Source organism: Puma concolor, chromosome E1 (genome assembly GCF_028749965.1).
Source record: "Puma concolor isolate L17-30 chromosome E1, mPumCon1.1.hap2, whole genome shotgun sequence".
NCBI lineage: Eukaryota > Metazoa > Chordata > Mammalia > Carnivora > Felidae > Puma > Puma concolor.
In genome coordinates, this window is record NC_141680.1 from 61973724 (window position 1) to 62000714 (window position 26991).

At 56.6% G+C, this 26991-nt stretch overlaps 1 protein-coding gene across 4 annotated transcripts in view; it reads left to right on the plus strand.

Annotated features, from left to right (window-relative positions):
• RPTOR (regulatory associated protein of MTOR complex 1) overlaps positions 1–26991 on the plus strand; it is a 335760-nt gene that overhangs the window by 209018 nt on the left and 99751 nt on the right. For all 4 annotated transcript variants that reach the window (XM_086685560.1, XM_086685561.1, XM_086685563.1 and 1 more), the window contains 3 exons: positions 17751–17851; positions 18402–18546; positions 26563–26638. In XM_086685560.1, coding sequence (XP_086541686.1) covers positions 17751–17851; positions 18402–18546; positions 26563–26638 — 322 coding nt within the window. The remainder of the gene's footprint in view (positions 1–17750; positions 17852–18401; positions 18547–26562; positions 26639–26991) is intronic.

Here is a 26991-nt window from a genome sequence, read left to right on the forward strand (position 1 = left end):
TAGCATTCTGATCACTGCAGGCACAGAGCGCACTGAAAATTATTCATAATTAACATCTATTGTGTCAGCAGCATATTTTCGGGAGCTAACAGCCCTGTGTCTAGGGTACAATGAGCTGTCGTGCCCCGCTCCCCCCTGGGGCACGTGCAGCCGTGTGGCCGCTGCCGAGCCCAGGGACGCCAGGCTGAGGCCAAAGCCTGGATCCAGGGGGCGGTTCTGCTCTGACCCCTTGAGCGATTTGTCAGCTTTGCTGCAATCTCCATGTGTAAGAGCCCCGGTCTTGGCCGCGCCCTGTGGGGGGGCAGGGGGTGGAGGGTGTAAGAGGATGTCGTGAGCTGTTGCTTGGGAACACAAGGCAACCGTGGTCCTTCTGGCTGAGAGTCGGGAAGGATAGCAGGGAACATTTATTGAGCACTTGCTGTGTGCCAGGTGCCATATCAAGGGCTCTCTGTGTGTCGACTCTCACAGTCCTTGCTAGAACCCTCTAAAGGAGTCGCTGGTGCTGCCCACGCTCTAAGGAGGGGAAACTGAGGCACAGGGTGGGCACGTCATCTGCTCAGGGTCTCTCCGCAGGGGTGGGTGGGAGCAGGGGTTTGCCAGGCAGGCTGCCTGGAGCCCGTGCGCCGAGCCATGCCGTCACCCTGCAAGCCAGCGTCCTCCGAGGCCCCCACGGGCAGAGGGTCTGCAGGGTCACTGCGCGGGCTCGGTGGTCGCGATTAGAGTTTTCTCGGCCATCAGGTCGCAATCGTGCACGTATATGGTGTCTGGAAGGAAAGCGACCGAAAGACACCAGTCTTCATTCACAAAGTACCGTTCTTTCCAACGTGAATATATCGTGCCGGCTGGTGGAGGTGGAAAATCAGTAACTCACGAACGCCTGCCAGTCACGGGCGGGATGAGGAATGACTCACTGGAAGCTAATCTGGAGGCGGAGCGGGGGTCGCTGGCGGGGACGCGGGGACACTGTGAGCTAAGAGAGCAGCAGGCCCCCCGCGCCCCCACCGGAGCATCGTGAGTCAGCCGCGCCCCGGAGCACCGCCGCTGGGGCCTCCCGCTCAGAGCCCTCTGAGGCCAGTAAGGGGAAGCGGGGACGCCGGGTCCCCTGTGTGCGGGCACACCCCGTCACGCCTCCCTGTCTGTTGGGATTGGCCGGCCCGACGGAGGCCGGGCCCTGGGATGAGTTTGTGCCGAGCCACCAAGGGGGGAGCGTGAGCAGTGCCCCAGGCCTCCCTGGGGCACCTGCACTGGCCACTCAGGGCCTCATTTCCTTCTCTCTGGCACCAGCGCCCTGGCCTCGTCATCAAAACGGACAAAACAGCGTGGCGCCTTTCAAGGCCCTCCCGCCCACCTGTGCCTCTGTGCCCTCCAGCGTCCTGAACAAAACATGCGCCCGTGCCTAACGGAGGCCCTCGCGGCCGAGGTCCAGGGCCACGGCGGGCCGGGCAGGTGACCTGACCGGTCGCCACGGCCGCGTGGGGCCGGAGGGCATGGAAGGGGAGGCGTGGGCTTCTGCCCAACGTGCCCGAGCCAGCTCCCGGGCCGTTTCTGCCCGTGTCCGGGCGGGCACACTCCCGTCCTTCCCTCGCCCGATCTTCCCGTCAGCCTTCCTCTGAGGGCTGGCCGCTCGAGGCCCCACTCTCGCAGCCGCTGGCGCCGTGGCATCGGGCAGAGGGGGGCGCAGTGACGCTAAGCAGCTCTCCCGGAGGTGCGCCCCTGACACAGGACTGGGCACCACACGGCCAGCCCGCTGGGAACCAGCGACACCTCCGCGGGCCTTGCTCTGCCTGGACGTGTGAGACGCCCTGGCGGGTGTAGTCCACGGGGTCAGACACTGGACGCCGAGAGTAAGGGATATGGGGACTTACTGGGGGTCACTCGCAGATGGACAGGGGACTTAGGGTCACTGGCGGGTGGACAGGGGACTCGCTGGGGGTCACTCGCGGGTGGCAGAGCCCACATCCGCCCTGAGTCCTGGGGTCCCTGCCCCCTGTTGCCTGCGTGGAGGACGTGCCTGCCCTCCCTGACCCGAGGACACCAGCCTCAGAGCTGCACCGGACGATCTGAGCTCGGAAAGAGGGTTTCACAGGGTCAGTGCTCAGAATGTACCCGCCCCGCTCGAGCCGCCTCTCCGAGCCGGGCCCAGATCGCTGTGTCAGATGCGACCGAGGCGTGGCGGTGGGCCCGGATTGCCCCGGCCTCACTTCCGGGGTGCCGCGTGGCTGCGAGGAGATGCCTCCTGCCCCGTGCCGGCTGGCAGCTCGACACGAGAGGTCACCGTGCGACCGGGCAGCTCCGGGCACCGTCTGTGGAACCGTTCACAAGGACGGCCTGGGCTCACCAGCCCGCGGGTCGCGTACTCGGAGCCGAGGGTCGGACGCCCGGCTAGAGGTCGGCCTCCTCCCCTGCGAGGCCAGCGTGCCGTGGGCAGTCAGTGGACGCCCGTGAGCGGGTGGTGGTTCGGTGAGCGGGGGGGGGGCCCTCGCGATCTGGAGACCTGGGCCCACCCGGTGGAGCAGGAGGAGCAGGAGCCGGGCTGGCTTCCGAGGGGAGGGGCCGCTGGGTCTGGGCGAGGAGCACAGGTGACGCGGGCTCCTGAGTCTGCCTTCACCGCAGCGTCCGGCAGAGGGAGCCGGTGGCACAGAGCCGCGGGGAGGGCTGTCGCTGCTTTTCCCTGAGGAAGGCGGTCAGCCCGGCCTTCTGCAGGGACACCTGGGGCTTCTGGGAGGCTCCTCCTCCTCCCACAGGTAGCAGGAGCCTGTGCGGCCTGTGACGCCAGCCACCGCTGTGACCCCCCCCCCCGTCTTCGTGACAGCACTGTGCTCCCGCCCTAGCAACTGCAGAAAGTACGGGAAAACGACGGAGAAGCCTTCGGAAACTCGGGTAGACAAAAGCAACACTGTCATGTGAGGTAGTGAGAGAATTTGCTCGTGGACCCAATACCAGAACACAGAACTCCGTGTATTAACCTCACGGTGTCCGAAGAACTCACACGTACGAGCGCGGAATTGGGGAGACTCGACAGAACGCCAGCCCGTGTGGGGACAGTCAGGGTTGTAGCAAACTGAGCTTGATTTGCGTCAGCTCTTCCGAGTAACTGCTCCCGAACCAGAAGGGTCCCAGAGGAGGGATGCCTCGGGGATGCGGCAGGGCGCAGAATGGCGCATCGGGCGAGGGGCACCTTCGGGGACCCGCAGGGGAGGAGACTCTGGACGACACGTGAGTGTCTTCAGATCGTTCGGGAGTCGTGACATTGCCGCTGCGTGTGACACGTTTCTGCAGGGTGCCAGGTGCCAGCCCCAGGGCCACCGGCGGAAGCTTCAGAGACGGCGGTCTTAGCGCAGTGAAGTGGCCCTCGGGGTCAGAGCCGCCCCCCTGGGAGCCGGGCCACGGGAAGCGAGGCTCACGACGCACCTCCCGCCCACACAGCACTCCGTCACGTGGGGAGAAGCGAGAAATCACTGGCTTTCCCAGTGGAAAAAACTCATTGATTTATTAGGGGAGCGAAAGGGGAAGGGGAAGGGAGAGAATTCTGCATCCAAAAGGTAGAATTTTAATTTAGTTTGATTCAGGACGAAGACACACGACAGTAAACGGTTCGGTCCCCTCCTGCCTCTGCATCGAGTCCGTGCAGAAAGCATGACGTTTCACAAGGGAAGGAAAACGCGAGCAGTGGTGTTTTCTGTAGCATCGTTTATATAACCAAGGAAGGCTTTGGAGGGTTGCTCCTTCTCTGTTTGCAGCTTTACTGGGTGTTATTTACAGACCCATCTACGTGTTCGATGGGCTCCAGTAAGTCCGCCAACCCGAGCCACCGTCACCACAGTAGCTGGATTCCCGTCGCTCTCGTGACACCCCTCGTGCCGCCCACGGCTAATTCCACCCCTGCCCCCGCTCCCGACACCACGAGTCCTTCTGTCCCTGTGGATTCGTCTCTTCCGGACATTTGCTAGGAATGGAATCCTACAACGTGGTCTTTTGGGTCCGGCGGGGTTTTTTTTTTCTTGTTCTCCCCGCTTAGCATGTTTCCAAAGTTCATTCGTGTTGTGGGGTGCTTCCGTGCTGCTCTCTTCATTGCTGAGTAGCCCCCCCCCCCATTACTGGCCTGTCCGTCTGCGTCCCCGTCGTCATTCACTGGCCGCGGGGGACGGGCTTGCTGCGAGCGCCCGGTGCCAGCCTTCGTGTGCACATGCGTGTTGGTCGGGGCGCGCGGTGCCTTCGTGTTTAACTTCTGAGAAATTGCCACGCCGTCTCCCGGAGCGGCTGTACCACCTGCGTCCCCATCAGCACACGACTGTCCCCGCCGCGTTCATCGCCATTGGCCCGCGACCGTCGCCATGGTCGTGGGCGTGACGCGGTGGTTGTGACAGGTGTCTCACTGGGGGCTCGTCACGGCGAGCATCGTCTCCTGTGCCCACTGGCCACTGTGTGCCTCCCCAGAGTCCTGTCAGAGCCTTTCCCCTGTGCTTTCTCTGGGTCTTTGTCTCCTCGTCGCACGTAGGCCTCACGTGTAAGCTCTTCTCAGATACAGGAAGTGCACATATTCTCTCTGAGGCCACCTTTAAGTCCCAAACATGAACATGTGGCACGTTCGTAAAATTACCGTGGTTTTTTATATTAATCTTAGGAGTTCAGTTTATTGGGGCAGTTCCAACATCTTGGATTTAATTTACTTTAAAACTTCTGGGATTTTTTGTGATAAAGATATAGGGAGCAGCTGTATTTCCTGGGCACTTGCTGTGTTCCAGGGTCTGTGCTAACTTGTCATGTGTTAATTCATTCCACTTTTCCGTCTCGCCGTAGAGGTAGGCGGTATAGAGCAGGAGACAGAGTCTCAGGGAGGTCAAGTAACCAGCCGGCAGTCACACAGCTACAAGTGGCAGAGCCTGACGAATACACCCAGGTCTGTCCCTTGTCTCTGGACTGCGCGTGATGTTGAAGAATTGCCTAATGTCCCACAGGTTCATGCGCAGGTGTTTCAGAGGCAGGAAAGGTTCGGTTTGGTTAGGGACATATCAGGAAAGGTCTTACTAAGGAGGTGGCATGAGTTGTATGTGTCAAGGTTTCTGGTCTCCGAGGGCAGATTAGACATGGTCAAAATGAAATGAGGGGATGTCTGTCGTGTGGAAGAAGTGACCGGTCAGCTCGGCCGGGGCACAGGTTCCTGGAAGGGGGAGGGGAAGGGGGAGGGGGAGGAGCTGGAACACCTCTGCCAGGAAACCTGAGAGGAAAACGGCCTAGAAGTTCCAAGAACAACAAACACAACTGGTTTGTGTGTTGGAGACTTTTATTTGTTTAACAAACAGAAAGAGACAGAATTTAAAAAAAAAAAAAAATTCTTTTTTTTTTTTTTACATTTATTTATTTTGAGAGAGACAGAGACAGCTTGAGCCGGGCAGGGACAGAGAGAGACAGGGAAAGAGAGAGAGGGAGAGAAGGAGAGAGGGAGAATCCCAAGCAGGCTCCACACTGCCAGCTGCAGAGCCCCATGTGGGGCTTGAACCCACAAACTGTGAGACCATGACCTGAGCCGAAACCAAGAGCCAGACGCTCAACTGACCGAGCCACCCGGTAGTCCTTCCGAGCACCAGCTTGGAGCAACCTTGGCGTTTCGGTCCCCACGTGGACTGGAAAGGTTCTGGCCAGCTAAGGACCCACCGGGGGAGGCTGGTAGCAATCTCTGTTAAACAGCAGATGTGTTACATGCTGAGGAGGCAAGGCCCACCCCTCCACCCCACACCCATCGCCTCTCTTTCCCCTTCTGTAGACCTGTAGACCAGATTTTTACAAAGAAGCTCACCGGTGAGGATGCCTCAGCATGTTCCGGAAGAGACATCTGGAGAGACCAAGTGACTGAGTGCCTCAAGGGGAGAGTGCCCCCCAGGATCCATCTGGATCAGGGGCGTGCGTTCCCTGGATTTCATTTGGATCAGGAGGGAAGTGCTCCCTGGGATTCATTAGGATCAGGGAGGAAGGGTTCCCCAGGATTCATCTGGCTCAGAGGCAAGTGTTCCTTAGGATTTGTCTGGATCAGGAGGGAATTTGTGTGAATTCTGTCCCCTGAATTCTGTCAGTTTAGAAGCCGCCTTTCCTGGGGCACTCGGGTGGCTCAGTCAGTTAAGCGTCCTACTCTTGATTTCGGGTCAGGTCATGAAGTCACAGTTACAGGTTCAAGCCCCGCATCAGATCAGGCTCTGCACTGACAGCATGGAGCCTGCTTGGGATTCTCTCCCCTCCCCCACCCCTGCTCTCTGCCCCTCCCCTGCTTGTACTCATATTTTCTCTCTCTCAAAATAAATAAAGAAAACCTTAATTTAAAAAAAAAAAAAAAAAGGCTGCTTTTCCCGAGCACGACAGTCTTCTTAGCAGCTTCCCAGAGAACTCAGCTTAGACACTGGTCCCGCGTCTGTAGCTCTCAGGAAAGAGTTCCTCTGAAGATCAGTCTTGGCAGTGGGAAGTCCAAAGAAAATCAGCTTTTCCAGAAGAGCTTCAAAAATAAACTTAGGCTCAGGTTTATTTCTTACGGGTTTTGGATCTGCACTACTTAATAAAAAACAATCTGTTTTCATTGTGTGAGATAAACATGTTGAATAAGCAAATGGGAAACTGCTTTTTTCCTCTCTTTGATCCCATGTCTCCCTTTGATTTTTGTCTGCAGCCTCCAGAGGGACGCGTCCCAGTACTTGGTGCTGTTGTTGGCTGCTCCAGGGATGGGCGGTAGTTTATCATTCTGTAATAAATTCAGTGAAAGGTAGATCATCTCCAGTGTTGTATTAACTCCTGCTCAGCACTGCGCCACGGAAAACATCACTCCTTTTCCTCTGGAATCTGAAAATACATTTTTCATCAATGCCAGTTGCTTCCCAAGTAAAGATTAGCAGTTTTCTAATCTGTGGGAGCTATTAAGTGCAGAACGAAAGGGGGCCGAGGATAGCAGCACTGCGTGCATAAATGATCTGATTTGGAGACTCAGTACAGAGTTTGAAAAATCATGAGAAAACAAGCTGCCTGTGTGGGTTAAAAAAAAAAAAATCAGCCAGCTATTTAGAGGTAGAACCATGTGGTTTTCTAATCTCTGACGTCCCTCGAGAGCTATGTTGGCCATCAACATTTTTGATAACCCTGAGCCAATGCCCTCCTGGAGAAATTAACAAGAGCTTCATGAAGTCAGTGTTTTTTAAAACCGCGGGTCATGGTTTATTAGTGGTGAAACCAGTCTGGTGGGCCACAGCCTCTGTTAAAAAGAGAAATGGAGAGAAGATATCAGTGTTTTCCTAGTGACACGAATGTTCTTTGGTTGTATTGAGTGTGTACATTTACCCGTGGTTGTCTATGAGTGCACGTGGCGTCACCGTGCATAACGCATTTCTTACTGGGGGTCGTGCGTGCAAGTCTGGAAGTCTGTCGTGTTCACTGGAGACTTGACACAGTGGTCTCTACTTGTCCAGCTTTTGGGTTGTCCTTAGTGCTACCGAGGTCGTCCCTTTCTGTCTGTAGTCCCACAGCCTTCCTCTGCCATTCCCTGACACTGTTAGGGTTCCCTATAACCTGCTGCGTTCCTAGAGAAGTTGCTGATACATGCAACTCAACTCCCTCCTCTCCTTCAAAAACTAATTTTGACAATTCATGGCCATTTTACTCTAAATTTAAAGCCTGTTCCCCCTTTTGACCGCATGCTTTGCCCTTCAGAACTGCAGAAGGACAAATTAGCCGTAACTGACTCCCCCTTCCTGGTGGAATGAATTGAAACTTTTATCGTTGAAAAACGTCTCTCCATCTCCAATAATGCCTCTGCCATAAAGTCCACTTTGCGGGATAGTTGATTCATGTTTGCAGGAGTGTATGTTTTTCATCCGTATCTATATTTAAAAAAAATTTTTTATCGTCTTATTTATTTTTGAGATAGAGAGAGACAGAGCATGAACGGGGGTGGGGGTCAGAGAGAGGGAGACACAGAATCTGAAACAGGCTCCAGGCTCCGGGCTGTCAGCACAGAGCCCGACGCGGGGCTCGAACTCACGGACCGCGAGATCATGACCTGAGCTGAAATCGGCCGCTTAACCGACTGAGCCACCCAGGTGCCCCTCATCCGTATCTATATTTAAGCAGGTATCCTAATATATGTGTTTCTGAATGTTTATATATATTTATTTAAGGTGTGTATTCCCCCCCCCCCACACACACTTTTTTAGGACATAGCTGACTTTTGTTTTTAAATCCAGTCTGGAAATCATTGACTTCAATTGAAGTATCTAGTCTTTTTATAGTTAGTGTAATAATTGACATGTTTGAATTGAAATCTGTTCATTTTGTTTTCCTCCATTTTTTTTTTTTTTTTTTGAGAGAGAGAGTGTGTGCATGAGTGTGGGCAGGGGGAGGGCAGAGAGAGAGAGGGAGAGAATCCCAAGCAGGCTTCACGCTGCCAGCTGCAGAACCCAGTGTGGGGCTCCGTCTCACAACCCTAAGGTCGCGACCTGAGCCGAAATCAAGAGTCAGATGCTCAACCGGCTGAACTACCCGCACGCTCTTTTCCATTCCTTCTTTTTCTATCTTCCTTTCTCCTCCTCTCTTGTCCTCTTTTGGATTTTACTGCTCCTTTCTCCCCTTCTATCACCTTATTGACTCTACGTTCTTTTCCTTTCCAGAGCAGTGGCCTCGGCGTGTTTTCTGTAAGGGGCCAAATAATACACACGTCAGGCTTCGCAAGACGCAAAGTGTCTGTCTGGTATTCTTAGTGTCAACTTGAAATCGCGAAGAACGTTATCAGTCCATGGGCCAGAGCAAAACAAAAACAAAAGCAAAAAAACGGGTTACTGGCTGCATTTGGCCTCAGACCGTAGCCTTGGGGGCCCCCAGCTTATTAAAGTTGAACGTTGCTTAGTGCTTCTACCAGCTCCCAGACAACACAAGGACATGAGAGCACATTAAGTCCACTTACACGGGCACAGGTGTCGTCACGTATTTTCTCTGTACGTTCTTACCTCCGTAAGTATCTCCATCCTAATATTCAGTAGTTAATGCTCAGCTGTGCGTACACCTCCCGTTGGCCTCCACTCCTTCCCGCGTCTCGGAGCGTCGTTCTGAGATCACTTCTCTTTCCCGAAAGAACTCCCTTTACAGCAGGTTTGCGGGTGACAAATGCTGTTCTTATTGTTTGAAAATGCCCTAGTTTCCCCCTTCATTTGATTTTTCACTTTAAAATCATCATTGTTGAACGGCAGCTTACATTCAATAAGGCGAACTCACTTTGTACAGTTTGATGCGTTTTGGCAGGTTTATACACCTGTGCAACCCCCTTCGCTCAAAACATAGCCCAGAATTTCCCTTGTACGTCGTTCCGGTGAATCCCCACCCCACTCCCAAACCCAGGCAAACACTGATCGGCTTTGTCGTGTCGTTCCTTAGGTTTGTCTTTCCTAGAGCGTCGTGTAAATAGAAAATTGTAACGTATTCTTTTGTGTCTGGCCTCTTCCTCTCAGTGTGGTGCCTTTGAGATTTACCCGTGCCAAGCGAATCAGCAGTTCACTCCCTTCTTGTTGCGAGTAGTACTCCACTGCGCGTATCACAGTCTCGATCCGTTCTCCGGTTGATGGAAATCTGGGTTTCTCCCCGTTGGTGGCGATGAGCAGACCTGCCAGAGATACTCACGTACTAGTGTGTGTGTCACTATGTGTTCGCTTCCCCGGGACAAGGGCAGAAGGGTAGAATGGCTGGGTCGTCTGGCAGGTGTACGTTTGGCCTGAATCAGAAACTTCTCAGCCGTTTTCCACAGTGCTCTCGTTCCCACCAGTAACGTGTGAGTGTGCCAGCCGCTCTACGTTCAGAACAACACTTGGTTGTGAACCAACCTCGTCTCTCAACTTTAGATGTTCTGCTGGATGTGTGGCACTGTGTCCTCATGATTTTAATCTGCATTTGCCTAATGAAGCCGAACACGCGCTGTGGCCGTTAATTTATATTGTTTAATAAAACATATGTTTATGTCTCCCATTTTTTAATTGTGTTGTTTATCTTCAAGAGCCCTTTATATGTGTTAGATGAGTCATCGTCAGGTTTCTGTCTTTGGTCCATCTGACTTGGGTTTCCATTTTCACAACAGTCTTCTGAGACCAGAAACATTTCATTTTGATGAAATCTGAGCTAATAATTTTTTTCTTTTACGATTTATACTTTCTGTGTCGCGCCTAACAAAACTGTGCCTGGCCCAGGGTCGTGACGATTTTCTCCTATTTTTTTTCTAAAACTTTTACAGTTTTAACTTTATTTATTCTTTTTTTAATTTTTTTTTCAACGTTTATTTATTTTTGGGACAGAGAGAGACAGAGCATGAACGGGGGAGGGGCAGAGAGAGAGGGAGACACAGAATCGGAAACAGGCTCCAGGCTCCGAGCCATCAGCCCAGAGCCCGACGCGGGGCTCGAACTCACGGACCGCGAGATCGTGACCTGGCTGAAGTCGGACGCTTAACCGACTGCGCCACCCAGGCGCCCCTACAGTTTTAACTTTAAAAAAACAAAACAGGCTTTGTTTTTTTGTTTTTTATCGTAATCTCCACACCCGGCATGGGGCTCAAACTGAAAATCCTGAGATCAAGAATTGCACGCTCCACCTGAACTGAGCCAGCCAGGCGCCCCTATGGTTTTAACTTTTATGTCTAAGTTTGTGGTCCATTTCAAGTTAATTTTTGCACGTGGTGAGCAGTGAGAGTCAAGGGTCATTTTTTTCCATATGGATTTCCGGTTCTAGTTGTTTCGGCACCGTTGTAGAAAGGCTGTCTTTTCCCCATTGAAAAAATGCCTTTGACAAAAAGCATTCGACTGTAATTGTGGAGTATCTTTTGCCCTGTCCTGTTACATTGATATTTATGCCAGTGCCATGATTCTTGTAGCTTTATGGTAAATCTGTTCCTTTTCTAAATGGTTTTGCTGTTCTAACTCCTTGCATTTCCATGTAAATTTTAGAAACAGCTCATCAGTTTCCAGCCAGCCTGCTGAGACTGTTACTGTGATTGCACCAAATGTGCACATCAATGCAAGAAACACCGTCTGCACTACCCTGAGGCTTCTGATCCATGAGCATAGTATACCTCCCCGTTTGTTTAAGCCTTTTAAAATTGACTTCCCAATGCCGTGTAGTTTGTTGTTGTTTCTTGCTTTTTTATTTTCATCCCATGAATTCAGCAGATGGCATCAAACATCTCTGGTTGTGATAAATACAGTACAGAGTGAAGTTCTCTTTTGAGTAGCCTGGTCATAGTGATTCAAGGGGCTTCTCTGAGGGTGTGTTTTACAAGCAGATACGTCTTACAATGAAGAAGTCAGAGACAGATGCTTGGAGGTCACTGTGTAGGGGCCAGTGGGGACCCCTCGTCTTCCTTTTTTCCTTTTTTTTTCTTTACACTATCATTTCCATGAAGGCGTTTAAAGTAGATGAAGGAAAGGTGTGTCTTGCTATATTTTAGTTGAATATGAAATGATATAAAGTCAGTAAATAATGCGGTTTTCAAATACCTCCCTTTTCAGGAAGACTTGCTGTGGCCTTTCTCTTACTAAAGAAAAAAAAAGGTTTGGTTTTTCCTTATTATGCAGTAGTATGTTTTCAGCATAGATATATTGTTAAATACAGAGAAGCAGGAGAACTTGAGTCATTTATAACCCTCACCATACCAAGATAGTCACTGTTACTACCCTGGTGCACGCCTGCCCTTCCAGACTTACTTTCTAGGTGTTTCTGTGGGTGTTTTTAACAAAAACGGAGCATCCCTTTATGTAGTGTTATTTCAGCGTCTTTAAAATTACTTGATCTTGTGCGTAAAGACAGGAATGTGTATCCTGTGGTCCCTCCACGACGGGATTAGGAAGGATTTGTGTTATCTGCGTATCGCCGGACTGTTTTCGGTGAGTTTGCTTCGTTCTCTTGAAAACTGTAGTTGTTCGCTCAACATTTTACTTACACAGGGCTTGTGATCCCTCAGGAGGATTCATTCCTTCGCTCGTCAGATATGCAAGGGGCACCTGGTAGAGATCAGCCGTCTGTGCTCAGCGCTGGGTGAGGACAGGCTGGGCTGCAGCCCCCGTGTCCAGCGGAGGTGTCTGTGGGGTCGCGGCAGCAACCAGTGGGCCTCGGGGGAGCCCCAGGACGGGAGGGGCCCCCGGGATGTCCTCCGTGAGCAGACGGGCTTAAGGACTGCGTGAGGGTGGTCTGCACAGGTTTGGGGGCACATGGACTCTTTGAAAACGGCAAGTTCCATGTAGCTGGACTGTGGCCTGTTTAGTGAAGGAGAAAGCTTGAGAGAAACAGAAAGCAGCCTGAGAAGAGTAAATATACAAGCGAGACACAAAATCTCCCCCACGCCCCACGCTGCTTGGTTGTGGGGTGCAGACACTACAACAGGGGGCACAGTCTGGGGGGAGGGGCGGGGGGCGGGGTGGGGAAGGAGGCCGGCCGTGTGCCCACCGGGTGGGGTCTCTGCCGGCCCCACACCGAGCGGTAGGGCACAGGTCGCCCCGTGGAGGCGCCGAGGACCGGGGAAGAGCGGGCCCTGTACCCCCGCCGCACTCAGCCCTCAGCTGGGAGACCCCATCCCGACAGCCCACATGGGCCCTGGGTGCCGGGTGCCGCCCTCCTCTCTGCCCAGCAGCCAGGCTTCCTCGCGTCCGCGAGGGCTTCTCCGAGCCGCCGCTGTGGGCGGGGTCCTTTTACAAAGGGGGAGGTAACGTAAGTCACAGTCGTGGGCCATCGGGGTCATGCTGGCACTCCGCCAGCGGCCGTCAGGTGATTGATTTGTATCGAGGGAAGGGAATTTATCATCTGCTTGTAAGGAGCACGCACTGAGCAGTGGGGAATAGATGAAAAGGGGGAGTCACTAGCAAACGACAGAAACAGGAGGGCAGCCACAGAGGGGCTCAGCCGAGGCCGTCGGGACAGGAGCGTCACCATGGACAGTGACGGTGGAGCTCTGCTTGTAAAGATGGAACCGGGACCTGGTGCCCAGAGGACAGGGAGGCCGTTCGGGGGCGGGGGGGGGGGGGGGGGGGGCAGGCTGAGCAGGTGAACAGAAAGAGCTCCGTGTTTTTTCAGACTTCGAGGTAATGGACCTGCCGAGCAGGGTGGGGGCAGAAGGGACTGGGAGCTAGTTCAAAGTTCAGTGTGTCAAGGTGGCGACCATGGGTGGTTCTGAAGCCACGTGGGAGCGTTCCACCTGACTGCACAGGGCCGTGCTCTTGCCCTCGCTTGCCGGCGGCCTCACGGAGGCCATCTGTCTCGGGAGGCGGGGACAGCCAGGAGGCCGGGAGCCGCCAGCCCCACCCGCGCCACCAGGGGGGCGGTGCCCTCCCGCGTTCCCCGTGAGGTCTGTTGGAGCAGAGTAGCCACAGAGTCATCGACAAAGACACGCCACGGGCCATCGCCCTGCGTGGCGTGAACTGCAGCGGGAGAGCCGAGGTCCAGCAAAGCGGTTCAGCGGCAAAAGGCAGACAAAAGCAGTGTCTTGCAGAAGCTCAGAGACACGAGCGGTTGGAGAGCAGGTGAGCTGTGCCTCTGAGGTTTTGACCTTTGGTGAAAGCATTTGCGTGGGCCCCGACGTGGGGACACGACACGGGGAGAGATGGCGGTAGTCCTGGAGGTGAGCCGTGAAGACAGGTGAGCAAAGGTTAGGGAAGGAGGCAGACGGACAGACACAGACCAGGACAGAGTGCCCTGCCCGATTGGTGGGTCTCGTGGGGCGTGAACTTCTATGTTATTTTGTTCTCCTCTGGACAACAGAAGGAGCCTTCCGGTGTTCGGCGCAGGCCACTGGGAGCGGAGGCCAGGGGACAGGGAAGGACAGGGGCGGGGAGGTGTCACGGTGCACGCCGGGAGCCCACCTCCTCAGCAGGACTGCATGGACTTGGACGCTTTCCTCGTCATCGGGGCAGCCGGGGCCGCATGGGAACACGGCCCACACCGTCTCTACCAGGTCCGGGGTCTGGGTGGGCCAGAAGATGACGCCTAGGACGGGGCCGTGTCAGAGGCTAAGTGACGTGCTCCCCGTGCGGGGACCGTTGTACCGATCGCAGAGATGGCAGAGGGTAGCAGACAGGCGTCAGTGAGGGAGAGTGTGGTCCAGGAGGGAAGACCCTCTCGTCCCTCATAAGAATGGGGGTGTGGATCCTGACGAGCAGCTACTGTATTGCCAGGGCTGGGGCTGGAGGTCGCCAGTGATGGCCTGGGTATTGAGGTCAAGGATCGGAAAGCTGCAGGTGATCCCAGATATTGGGGGAGATCAGGGTATCTGGCGACAGCAGTGGCGGTAACGAAGGGTTTGGGGCAGTGGCCCGCACTCTTCAGGGCCATCACTGTGGCCGTCTGCCGCGTCTTCCTCTCAGGTGCTGCCCATCTGACTCTAGACTCCGGTTTGCGCGTAAGGTCAGCCTCAGTGACTCCAAGCGGAGACACAGAGGCCAGAAGTTACCCCGATGCAGCCCAGCTGGGACTCGGATCTGGGCTTTCTCTTCTCCCAACTCGATGATCTGTTCCTAAACTGCAACTTTTTGTGCTTTTCTCACGAAAGCTAGCCTTGATTAACACTGTGGATTTAAATTTTGAAAGAACTAGGGGCGCCTGGGTGGCTCAGTCAGTTAAGCGTCCGACTTCGGCTCAGGTCATGATCTCGCAGTTCGTGAGTTCGAGCCCTGCGTCGGGCTGTATGCTGACAGCTCAGAGCCTGGAGCCTGTTTCCGATTCTGTGTCTCCCTCTCTCTCTGCCCCTCCCCCGTTCATGCTCTGTCTCTCTCTGTCCCAAAAATAAATAAACGTTGAAAAAAAAGAAAATGTTAAAAAAAATTTTGAAAGAACTACCTTGATTGTCAATGAAACCCTTTGGGGGTTTGGAGGAGCTCTGTAATGAAGTGTGGTCTTGGGTTTGACCTTCCGTGCTGCTCCGTCCCTTCTGTGGCCCCGTGTGAGCCGTCTGGGGTCCAGGCGGCCTCCCACATACGCTGGGCTCTGACGTTCTTTAGGCCCTGATACGGAAAGGAAAACAGAGACAAAAGGTTTCTGAAGCGATTTAATTCTTTTTAACGTTTGTTAAGTTTTTGAGAGAGAGAGAGGGTGGGAGACAGAGGATCCAAACTGAGCTCTGGGCTGACAGCAGCAAGCCCGACGCGGGGCTCGAACTCGGGAACCATGAGACCATGACCTGAGCTGAAGCTGGATGCCCAACCGACTGAGCCACCAGACCCCCTGAAGTGACCCGACAAGTGGGGGAAGTTGGTTCGTTCCGCTCTGCCCTCCCCAGTACCCATCCCAGCCTGCCGTGTGCAGAGGCGTCTGGGACCGATGGGCGGGTGGGTCAATTTGAATGATGCGTGGGTCTGTCTCCGTTGGTCGGCAGGCGGCTTTGTCTCTGGCTTCACGATGAGCTTAGTGAACAGGACCCATGGAGTTTCCAGACGGTAGCGGGAGGCTGCTTTTGCATTTATCTGCTGGTGATTGTCACAAGATGAGGATTTTTTAAGCCCCCAAATACACACTGACCATAGCCTGACAAGGGTTGGCCTCTGTCATCCCAGCGGCCTAGCCATGCACCCACCATGGCCGAAATCTCAGCAGGTCCGTGCTCCTGGGGTGCGGTGTCCCTTTACCCAGGGGATCGGACCTCTGTGCTGCCTCGCCTGATTCAAGACGGCCTGGCTCGTGTCCCTGACGTGCCGGGTCCAGGTTTGCAAACAGACCTTGGTCAGACTCTTCCAAGAGTGCCTTCCTGTCGCCCGGCAGCCGCCCGTCCTCCAGCACGGCCACCAGGGGCTTGGGCGGGGGGTGGGGAGACGAAGGAACCGGGGCTTGGTTTGCTCCCCATCGCTCTAGCGGGGTACGCCCCGTGCAGCAGATGCCAACTGCGCGCCCACGTGAGATGACAGCGGCATCCCCACGGTCCTGCCTCGAGGCCGTGTCTTCTGGTCCCGCCCGCGGCGCGTCCTGGGTGGTGACGGCTGCACAGAATCTGTCTCCCTCACTCGGTGTTAGAAAGCGTGCCTTTTCCCAAATCGTTGAAATATTCATAAGTGGCAGTCTAAGGGCTTGAAGTAATTCCACGGGGTTGTTCCCTAACCGACTCGTTCCTCCTGTTCTGGTGACGTGCCTCGGTTCTGACTTTTCGCCCCTGTACATACGCCGCGTGTCGTGTGTCCCCATGCCTCGTGTCCAGTTTAGGGTTGCTTTCTGGAAGCAGACTCGCCGATGTGAAGGATGCAGGCGTCCCCCGCCTTCTCAGGTCTGTCCTTTCCCGACGGGCGGTGCCGGCTCCACCCCCAGGGCGGCCTGTGCCGGCTGGTGCGTGCCTGGTTCCTGCCATCCAGGTCGGGTATTTTCTTCCCGTCCTTCAAAGGGGGTTAAGGCAGGCAACACGCCCCTCGGCCACCTTGCTGGAAGGCCTGTGCGCGTGACCCAGCCTGGCCTCCGACGGACGCACCTGTGGGGTTTTAGTCTCGTGAAGGCACTGCGCCCAAGACAACGTATGAATCCAAAAATCTGAAGTCTCGGCCCGAATAGGCTTGTTGTGGACGTTAAACAGGCGGATGTTTGTGTGGTGAAGAACCAGGCCTTGCGCAAGGAGAGGGCCGGTGCCATTTCAGACAGGAGCATCACTGCTTGGGGCGGGTGCCAGCCACACCCAGTCCTCTCAGCAGGGGCGGGGAGGGGGGAGGCACCCCCTCCGTCCCCAGAGGGCAACCACGTGATTTGGGCTGGGGTTTGAGCGTGGTGTCCATCCACCTGGAGGCTGAGGTCAAGCTCATGGGCCGCGGTTGGCCAAGCAGTGCTCCCAGGTGGACACCAAGGCCCCAGGGCCCCCCGGCTGGCAGAGCTCTGTGCACGTTGTCACATGTGGATGCCAGGAGGCGGCACGGAGGCCCCGCGTTTGGCACTTCTCCTGGACTCTGCCCCCGCCGTCCCTCGACTGACTTGAGTCTCTGTGTTTCTTTCTAATAAACGGAACCGCAAGTGTGACCGCGTTCACTGACTCGCGCGACTCCTCCTGGTGAGTCCTCCAAACTGAGTGGTTCAGGGACCCTTGGAACTTGCGGCTGGCGTCCGACGTGTCGGAGGTGAGGGCCGTCCTGGGGACGTGCCCTCTCACCTTGCAGTTTGGAGAACTCTGAGTGCGTTCGAAAGAGCGAACCCGTGGCAAGACATCCAAGCTTGCTACTTCCTCAAGTGCCCGTTCCTTGCACACTTCAGCCGCGGCGTGTCCGCGGGTCCTAGACAGCAGGGTGCTAGACCGGCACCTGGCCCCAAAGCAGGCGCTCAGATATGTGACGGGCGAACGGAAGGGAAGCTGACCTCGGAAGACGGGCTTTCTCCCCCAGCCCTCGGGTCGAAAGTGCACTTCCACGGCCTGGAGCCACGGGGCTCCGGGGCACAGGGAGGTGCAGAAAGGAAGCACGGGGCACGAGCTCCCCCGTAGCAGATGCCCAGGCTGCCCTGTGGAGGCAGGAGGTGGCCAAGGAAACCACGAGACTGGTGTGCGTAGCCGCTGGGTCCGGCCCACGCGCCGGGGGACCCCAAGGGGCTGCTTTGTGTGGCCGCGGAGGGGAGGACAGTGAAGACGGAGGCCGGAGTGCGCGGGTCTCCGCGTCACGGGCGGGGCCGGCCTCCCCCGCCTCTGCCCGCAGTGTGGCGCCTCCCGCCTTCTCCCCACATCTCCTCCCCGCGCCCCTCTTCGGGAGCCAGGACTCTCTGGGTAGTCACTAATGCAAGCACCCCGTGTCTCCTAGGATCCCCGGCCGGCTGAATGACCGGAGGACCCCTCTGGGGGAGCTGAACTGGATCTTCACAGCCATCACAGACACCATCGCCTGGAACGTGCTGCCTCGGGGTGAGGCGGCGTGGGGCCGGGCAGGGAGGCGGCCGGGCCGGGCCGCCGCCCGGTGGGAGACACTGGCCCGTGGAACAAGGGAAGCGAGGCGGAAGCAGCGAGATCTTGTTGGGGAGGAAAGCTGGGGGGCGAGGGGGGCAGGGAGAGCCTCTGGGGGTTTCCGTGAGCCACGGCGCATCAGGCACCAAGACCCGTGGCGGACAGCGAGCTCCACGTGAGTGCTCGCTCCGACGTTACCACGCTACCTTCTAGGCAGACTCAGGGCTCACCTTTCTTCGTAAAAATTGGCACGGCCCGTATTTCCTAAAACCAGAAGTGTTCTGATAAGTGTTCTGGTTCTTAAAACCAGAAGTGTTCTGTACTGACTCTCTAGGGTTTGGCGTTTGCATCTGTGTGAGTATATCTGTGTGTGCATATTGCCAACAGGAAATGTGCGTATGAGTCCCAGCTTGCTCGTAAAAAATTCTTCTAGAAGTAAATCTGTGTCTTTGGCTTTCAGTGCTGGACGTGAGTCACCAAAGGTACCTTTGTATGTTTTATCTGCCCCCAGATCTCTTCCAAAAACTCTTCAGACAGGACCTGTTGGTGGCGAGTCTGTTTCGAAATTTTCTACTGGCAGAAAGGATCATGAGGTCCTACAACTGCACTCCCGTCAGCAGCCCACGCCTGCCCCCCACGTACATGCACGCGATGTGGTAAGTGTCCCCGGCCAACAGGGCCAGACAGTGTGACGTTCTCTCAGTGGCTTGGTTTCTGTCCATTTCTGCCGTGGGACAAGTTTAATGGAATCACGTGAGACAAAATAGGAAGACTTGCCACCAAGCTCGGAGACCCAGGCAGTGCTAACAGCTGGCAAAGTCCTGCCTAAAGCTCCCCGCGCACAGGACACGTGGGTCCCCTCAGAGTTCGGAGGTGCAGGCGCCTTGGGGTGTCTCTCACGACTGAGCGGGACCAGCGGCTCCAGGGGCCTTACGATCCGGCCACTCAGGGCAGGAGAGGCCCGCACACAGGCTTCTGACTCCGCAGAGACCGGTATCAAGAAAAGAAAATGCCAGCTGGGCTTAGGAAGTGTGTCCCACACTGTTCCATCGGATTAAAGCTGTTGGATTCGCGAGCAATTAATTGTATGGTTACTTCACACAAGCACACGCACGTGTGTGTGTCCAGACACACATACACAGTCGCACACACACGTACGTGCTCACACCGCACATGAGTGAGATCCCTATGACTCTCGCTTATAGTTTCCCCCCACATCGGACGGTTGCTACTTACACTGCCAGTAACAGGAGTAACAACGGTACTCGTGTGACGTGTCTTCTACTCGGGCCTCCCAATGATGGCATTTGGTTTCTTCCCGTCCCCTTGCTTCTGTAACACAAGCGGAATTTGAGGCAGTGCTAAAACGGGGCGATAGCAAAGGTGTCTTTCCGTGGGAGAAACTCTAATACAGATAGTTAAAACCAGCCATTCACTCAAGGTGTATCTCCATGGTCAGGTTTATTCCAGCTGGCGATTTATTTTTTTAAATACGTGCATGACCACTTTCCCGTGGTGCTGAAAACGTGGAGAGCCAGGGATGGGTTCGTAGACGTACTGCCCTCATCCACTTGGGAAATCAGGAAGTAAGATTCTCCTCTGTGAGGGAAACGGGGACGTGCCGTGTTGGCTGCTAAACGATTCTGTGCGTGTCCATACCCGCGTCCGGTATTTACAGGGTAAAACAGAATGCTGCCATGGGGACCCCAGGCGGCGGGGCCACCACAGTCCCCATGTGGCAGGCGGGTCACGTGTGCAGAGTGGCCCCGCCACGCTGCAACTGGGAGGGTGTTTGAAGGCCTTTATGGTACTCAGAGTGAATAATTAGAGTGAAGATGGATGTGTCTGGAAGAGTGGCTCCTCAAAACTGCCTAGGAAGAAAAGTGATGTCCTAAGTCCTATTTCTCCCGAACCAGGTTTTTATAAAACACGTATTATAAAAAAGGGAAGAAAACGGTGGAAAGGCTGCGTGAGGTCAGTGCCACGGCTGGTCTTGGCAGGAAAACTGCTGAAGCCACAGGGAACGGGCGTCACACCAGCTGCGCGGAGCGGAGGGCCTCCCGGGCCGCCGGCGCCGCTGGCCGAGCAGGCTCCCCGGGGTGCGGGGCACCGCCTGTCAGAGAGAGGCGGCCCGCGTCCTCCCGACACCCCAGCACGCTCCTCGAGTGCATTTTCCAGTGAACGCGCACCTCTCTGGCTGTAGAAATGCCTCCCGTGAGCTGGCTCAGCCGCATGGGGGGAAGGCTGCGGGCTGCGCGGAGAAGATGGCAAAGCCAGGCGGAGCCGGGCACCCGGGGAAGGAAGCAGGTGCAAACGCCCCCCTCCTCTTGTCCTCCCGGGCTGCTTTCCCAGGATTGGCCTCCTAGAACGTTTCTGAGTTTGTAAGAACGGCTTAAGATAAGGTCCAAAGCCCAGACGTGACGGCAGCCCCGCGTGATCCCACCGTCACCGTTAAGGATGGCTTTCTTGCCAGCGCCGAAGGCTAGGAATGTGGCCCTCTCTTCCGCACGGTCAGCACCCCCGAATCTCACAAAGCACATCTGCGTTTGTCCCAGAAACACGAACCATACAGAGGTCCACGGGGGCCCAGGGGAACGCGGGGAGAGCCTCACGGGATCCGAGGCAGGCAGAGTGGCTAGCGGCCGTATGTGTGCCCCCGGGCCGTCCCCCTCCCCTGGCCTGGCCTCCCTGAGCACGTCAGGGCCCCTCTGTGGCTGGAACGTACCCTGGACGTGGGGTCTCGTCCGGTCTCGGCCTTCACGGCCCCCATTGCGCGGAGCGCCATCCGGCCTGCTGCCCTCCCTTGCTCCCTGTACGTGGGATCCAGTCTTTGCAGCTGGGGCTCCGTGGGAAGCAGCCTCATGTGCTGGAGCCGGACCTGGGCTCCAAGGCCCCGTGCTCGCCCGTGAGTGAACGTGGCGGGCCAGGATGCCGCAGCGCAGGCACAGCTGTCCGGGGATGTGCCCAGAGCTATGCATAGGGGCAGGACAGGTTGTAGGGGTCGTGGGTGAGCCACCCAAAGGGGCCAGGTAGAGAAACGGGCCCGGCCTTCCCGGCTTCACGCCAGGCCCTCGCACCAGGGCCCCTCGCGTCATCAGCACGTACAGACGCTGGCCTGGCCGGGCCTGCGTTCGGACCGCCTGGGGTCCCGGTGCTGTGCCAGCTGCTGTTACGGGAGGAGACCACTGTCAGGGTCGTGGACCTGAAAAGGGCGGCTTTTCAGAAAACGTGCAGCGGGTGTCGTATGGCCCAACTCCCAAAAGCGCGTTCTCCGTTTGGGCAGAATTTAGAGGTGGTGGGCCTGGGAGGGCTTCAGTTGGCAGGAGTCTCTTTGTACCTTGTCTGCCCCCATGTCCGCCGGTCCTGTGGGAGCATCCAAGAGGGAGCAGTGTGGGGCGAGGGGCAGAGGGCCAGGTGTTGACCGCAAGCCCGCATCGTTGACACTCAGCTCCAGGGGGCAGTTTGGGCCCACGGTAAATTTTTAAGAGTAGTCATAAATTCATATTTTCATTTCCAATTTTCTTATTTCAAAATGTTGATAGCCAATGTAGTATTTTTTTTTTTTAATGTTTCTTTCTGAGAGACAGAGTGGGGAGGGGCAAAGAGAGGGGGACACAGAATCCAAAGCAGCCTCCAGGCTCTGAGCTGTCAGCACAGAGCCTGACGTGGGGCTCAAACCCACAAACTGTGAGATCATGACCTGAGCCGAAGTCGGGCGCTCAACCGACCGAGCCACCCAGGAGCCCCACCAATACGGTATTTTTAAAAAAACTTTCTGAGGGCCAAACGCAACCAATAGGGGGCTAGATGCAGCCTGCTGGGGACTCTGCATGAGTCCGGGACCACGGGTGCCCCAGGGAGTGGAAGCAGGGGGTTCTGCACCTTGGTGCCCCCGGGGCCCCTGAAGCCTGGTAGCCATGCAGGTGGGGAGGCATCGGTGGTGGCCCGGGCTCTCCTTTCGTGAGCCCACCCTGCTTCACCGTTGGCCTCGAAGGTCCTCTCCAATTGGGATCTTTTTTGGAAAGGCTTGATATCATGGCCTTCTATCTTTATATGCTGAGAAAGGCCACGCAAGTGAATCTACAGGGTTCTCTTGCAGGAATCAGCGGTGATGCGATTTCCAGGGAGGAAATCATATGCGTACAGCACACGTTTCCTCCAGATAGGGTTTTCCTAATGACGGTGCCGGCATGAGGTATAGCCAAAGAGTAAACATTAGTCAATCCCATTAAATGTTGAAAATTATGCCATTAACCTACTTTGATCAGGACTTGGATGTGAAAGCAGCCTTTAGATTTCAAGTAGAAAATGCTCGTAGAAACATATTCAAGCAGCAATGGCCACCACAGCACATGGAGACACGGGCGTTTCCGGCCAGTGCGAGAGTTCACTGAGCACACAGAAGATTCAAGGGGACTCGTTTAGTGGTAAATACACCCCCCCACGCACACCCAAATTAGGAGTGGCCACAATGTGTTTTAAGTTTATTTAGTTAGAGCGTGTGCCATGTGCGTGAGCAGGGCAGGGGGCAGAGAGAGAGGGAGAGAGAGTCCCAAGCAGGCCCTGCACTGTCAGCACAGAGCCCAACATGGGGTTTGAACTCCCAAAACCATGTGGTCATGACCTGAGCCGAAGTTGGCCACTTAACTGACTGAGCCACCCAGGTGCCCCGTGATCACGGTTTTTTAAATGCTGTTCCCAAGTTCCTCGTCAAAAGTGACCTAAGTCCTAGTCCCCTTGCGTGGACTGGCTTCCCTCCAGCTGCTGCTGGCCTGCGGGGCCGCCTTGGATGAGCCTTGCTTCCTGTTCACACCCAGGGGCGTCTAGAAGACCCACACGGACGGTCTGTGCTTCCTAGGGGAGTGTCCACAGTGACAAAGTCTTGGTCCCGCACACCTAAACAAATAGTGTCAAGGCGGGAAGAGAGTGTGAAGGTGATGCTTGTAGGTTTCCACTCTCTCCCGGGCTTTAGGGAAATGCTCATTTGCACTTGCGTTTTCCTGGGCCCCACCCCGGCTTTGGCTCCGGCTCCTGCGTTTGCTAAGATGGTTTCTAAGGAGATGCTCGCAGAGGGTCAGCCGTGCTTCCCAGAGTGACACAGGGCTGCAGCTGTAGGGTTGGCCGGGTTGGCCCGGCTACCGTGTTGTAGATCTGGGGAGGAAGGGACCACCTGGAGACAGTGGGGGGTCTTTATTTCTTTATAAAATCGCTCAGAATTGTTTCTAAGTCAGAGGTCAGAAACACTGGGTGTCAGTACCAGGTCAGGCCCCTGCGGGCGGACCGACCCGGCTGCAGTGGGAGGCCTCCTCCCCTGGGGGTGGTTAGAAGCAGCGGTGGAAATACAGGGTAGTTGGCAACGCAGGGTCTGCTGGCTTCACGAAGGAGAGTCTGTCGCTCGTTCTATGTGGCCTAAGCGTCAGCCGCGGGGACCCAGGCTTCCCGCCGCCCCGCAGTGGCCAGCCCCGGGGGCCCAGCTTGTTCCTGCTCTCGTTCCTGTGTCTCATGCGCCTCATCCGGGGGGGGGGGGGGGGGGCTGGGAACGCGGCAGGTCCCAGGTGGCCGGCGTGCCGCTCACACCCCCTCCGTGCGGGAGGCGGGAGAGCAGCCGTGAGGGACCAGGCTGTGGTGTCGGGCGCAGAGTGGGGAGGACGTGAGGCCCGGACGCCAAGGTGGTCGCGCTGCGCTGGGCTCAGTTCTGCCGCGTTGCCTGGGTGCTCCGTGCTGGCGTGGGCTTGCGGCGGAGCTGGTTCGGTGACGGGCGCATTAGAACAAGGCCCCTTGCTCCTTCCGTCCCTCCTCAGAAACAGACCGGAGCTGCTGCGTCCCCAGGGAGCACACGGCCAGCCGCGGCTTCCGAAAGAGCGTCTGGAATAAATGATGTGCCGTCTAGTTACTACAGTGCTTGGGTGGTGATGGGGAGGTTGAATTTTGAGCAGGGGAGGGAGGGAACAAAGCCCAACAGAAACCGGGGTTAAAACACAACGCAGTCTGCACTTGCACTTGGCTTCGGGAGGGGCGCTAACGACGACGGGCGCTCGGCTCGGCTCCTGTTTAATCTCTGATGTGAAGCCGCCAGGGGCTCGTTCTCCTTCACTTTCGATTTCTGCAGGCCGTGAAACCTCGCCTCTCTCCACGGTAGTAACCTGTGCCTTCCGTCTCCGTCGAGGGCGCCTCGCCCGCTGCGCGGTCGCTACAGATGGAGGCCGCGCGCTCTTGGAAGGCTCCCCTCCCGGCCCACTCCCTGGGCGTCTGCCATCACAGGCCCGTTTCCTGAAAACCCAAGCTCCTGCCGGCACGGCACGTTTTCCCGGGCAGTGACTCATCGAGCTGCCTCTGCCCCACGCCGTGGGGATCCGCTCGGCTGGCCAGGCTGTCGCGGCGCCCCCTCCCGCCGCAGTGTGGCCGCTTCGCGGGCCGTGGGAAGTGCGAACGCAGACACCTCCCGGGTTGGCCCCTCGCCACGGCCTCAGACTTCCCAGGACTCACAGTCCCACTCTCCCCGAGCGAGAATCCAAATTAAGACGCCAAGTTCATTTTGATCTTAGCCTAGAAAATGCAGCCGGTTTCAACCAACCAGTGAGATGCTCCGGAGAGAGCGCCACTCTCGAGCTGCCGGGCTTTCGTGGGAGCTCAGGTCCCCGAGCCGACCCTTTCCCCTTGCAAGCACCAGCAGCCAGAGGCCTGGAGAGGGTCACCAGGCCTGCCGCAGCTGCACACATGCCACCGTCTTCAACGCCGTGGGCCAGTCCCTTTCCTCTGTCCCCCCGACGGCCGTGCCCCTCTGTCCACGGCCCTGAGCAGCCTCCCTTCCTCACTCCCAGGAGCTCCGGGGCTCCCCTGCTCCAGGGCCCCCTGTCATGTCCACAGCGCCCCCCCCCCCCCGCCCCTGTGCACACATGAAAGCACATTCTGGGGCTGCTTGAGGACCCAGTCCCCGAGGGAGGGGCCGACACTCAGGAGCCGCCTGGCCAGCCAGTGACCACGTGGCTCTCAGAAGGACTGTCGCCCTCTGGCCCCGGTGCAGCTCCGTGAGGCTTTCACTCTTTGGAGGGACCCAGTGGGTGCCAGCCATGAGACCGCAGGGTGGCCTGTCCCAGTGTGGCCTGGTTCCGCTGATAATCCAGGACACCCCCGCCAGGACTGAGGACAGCTGTGGCGGCGTTTTCACGGGAGGCCTGTCCTTGCCTCGTGATCTTGGTGAGAGGGGCCGAGAAGGGCGTGTCGCCTGCTCCACGCAAGCGTGGTTCCAGCCGCCCTACACCCACACCTTTACCTGCCCCCAGCTTGTACACGCTCGCAACTCCTCAAGTTCAAAGTTTTTATTAGGTTAAATTCAAGGAATTTTTATAGCACGGAATTGCAGTAATTGACTTTGTTTCTGTCTAACAAAGAGTAAATCTCTCCCTCAACGCCGCTGAAGAACCATTCTGCCTGCAGCCTGGCCACTTATTGAGCATATGGGAACTATTTATTGCTTGTTCTTTGAGGCACTTTTGATTATGTGCTGATTGCCTCTTAATTAGATTGGTGGGGGAAGGGTGTGCTTGTTCGGCGGGGGCCGGTCTGGGAAAACTGGAATATATTTCGTGTGTTTGAATAATGACAGAGAGCCTCCAGGCTGTTGTTTGTCTTACGTGTTTCCCGTGTTCTGGCTGTTTACATTTTTCGTTCCTGATTTGGTCCTCCCTGGGGACGTGGAGCAACGGTACCCCGTTCCCCACGATCATGTGGGGCCATGAGTCTAATAAACGGCAGGTGGAATCCTGCCTCTCAGGAAGTGTCTTGGGAGAAGGGGTGGCCTTGCTGGAAACCAGATCCGCACGCTGGGCCCCACCTTGTCTCCACGGGAAAGGGAAGGGAGAGCAGGGACGAAGGAACCTTGTATCCACGGCATCCACGCTTCCCATCTGTGGCCATAGAGGAAGTGAGGTGATCGTCTGTGTCAGTTCAGAGCCAACGCCGGATGCCACGAGCGGCCCTCATTCCTCGGCGCCCCCGCGAAGGCACCTGCCCTCCCAGGGTCTCCCGAGGACCCTCCGAGCAGGCACGACGGGAAAACTGATGCCAGGGAGGTGGAGCCACACTCGCCAGGCCGTCGGGCGCACTCTGGCCGTCTTGTGTGTGTTTTGAGCTAGGTCCCGATGCTGTGCGAAACCGGTGGAGAGGTGGCCAGGGCCACACATCAGTGACTTGCCGTCCTCTCAAACGAGGACAGGGACACCTCATCCTGAGTGGCTCCTTCGGGGACAGGCCCAGGCAGCGGGCGGTGTGGGGCCAGTCCTGATTCAGGGCGGGATGAGGGGCCGCTCAGGACGGGGGGCCTAGACAGAGCCGCCTCCTGGCCCCACGCCGGCCGTTTCTGATGAAGCACCGTGGGGCGTTTGCGTGCGACACTGCCACGGTCCGGAAACCATGGTGCCACGGCTGCTTCAGGGCCGTGGACAGGCTGTGGCACCAAGTCAGGGGAGAAGCTGTGGCAGAAAGTGAGACCGTCCCTTTATCTCTCCCAAGCTCTTTTCTCATTTAAATTTAAAGAGAAACCACGTTAACAAGACGGCTTCAGTGTGCAGCCAGATGCCTTCCTCCTTCTCCTGTGGCCCGGCCGTGGCCAGGGCCCCGCCCAGAGAAGCGGTCAGTAAGGCCCTGTGGGCGCCCCTCTGCTCTCTCCGCAGGCAAGCCTGGGACCTGGCCGTCGACATCTGCCTCTCTCAGCTGCCCACCATCATTGAGGAAGGCACGGCGTTTCGGGTGAGTCCCACAAGGGCGTCCGTGGGGTCCACTGGGGCGGCACGCAGGGCACTGGGTTGTTGGACTTTGTTCACCCTCCTGGGAAACCGTGCAGTCAGCAAAGTTTGGAAGATCGCATCCGCCGGGGGGTTAAGGATTTTGAGCCGGCAAGCTCTCCAGAAACGTCTTCTCTTAAAATGCTGTCCTTAGCGTGCGCTCCCCGAGCCGTGTTCCACGCTCTACCTTTTACCTGGAATGGGTTCTGGTTTCCCGAGACTCCTGACTGGAACCCTCGGAGGGTGTCAAGTTCGGCCCTGAGGGGTTAGCTGGTCCCCAGGCCGCCCGGGGGCCTGACACGGAGGGTCTCACGGCCC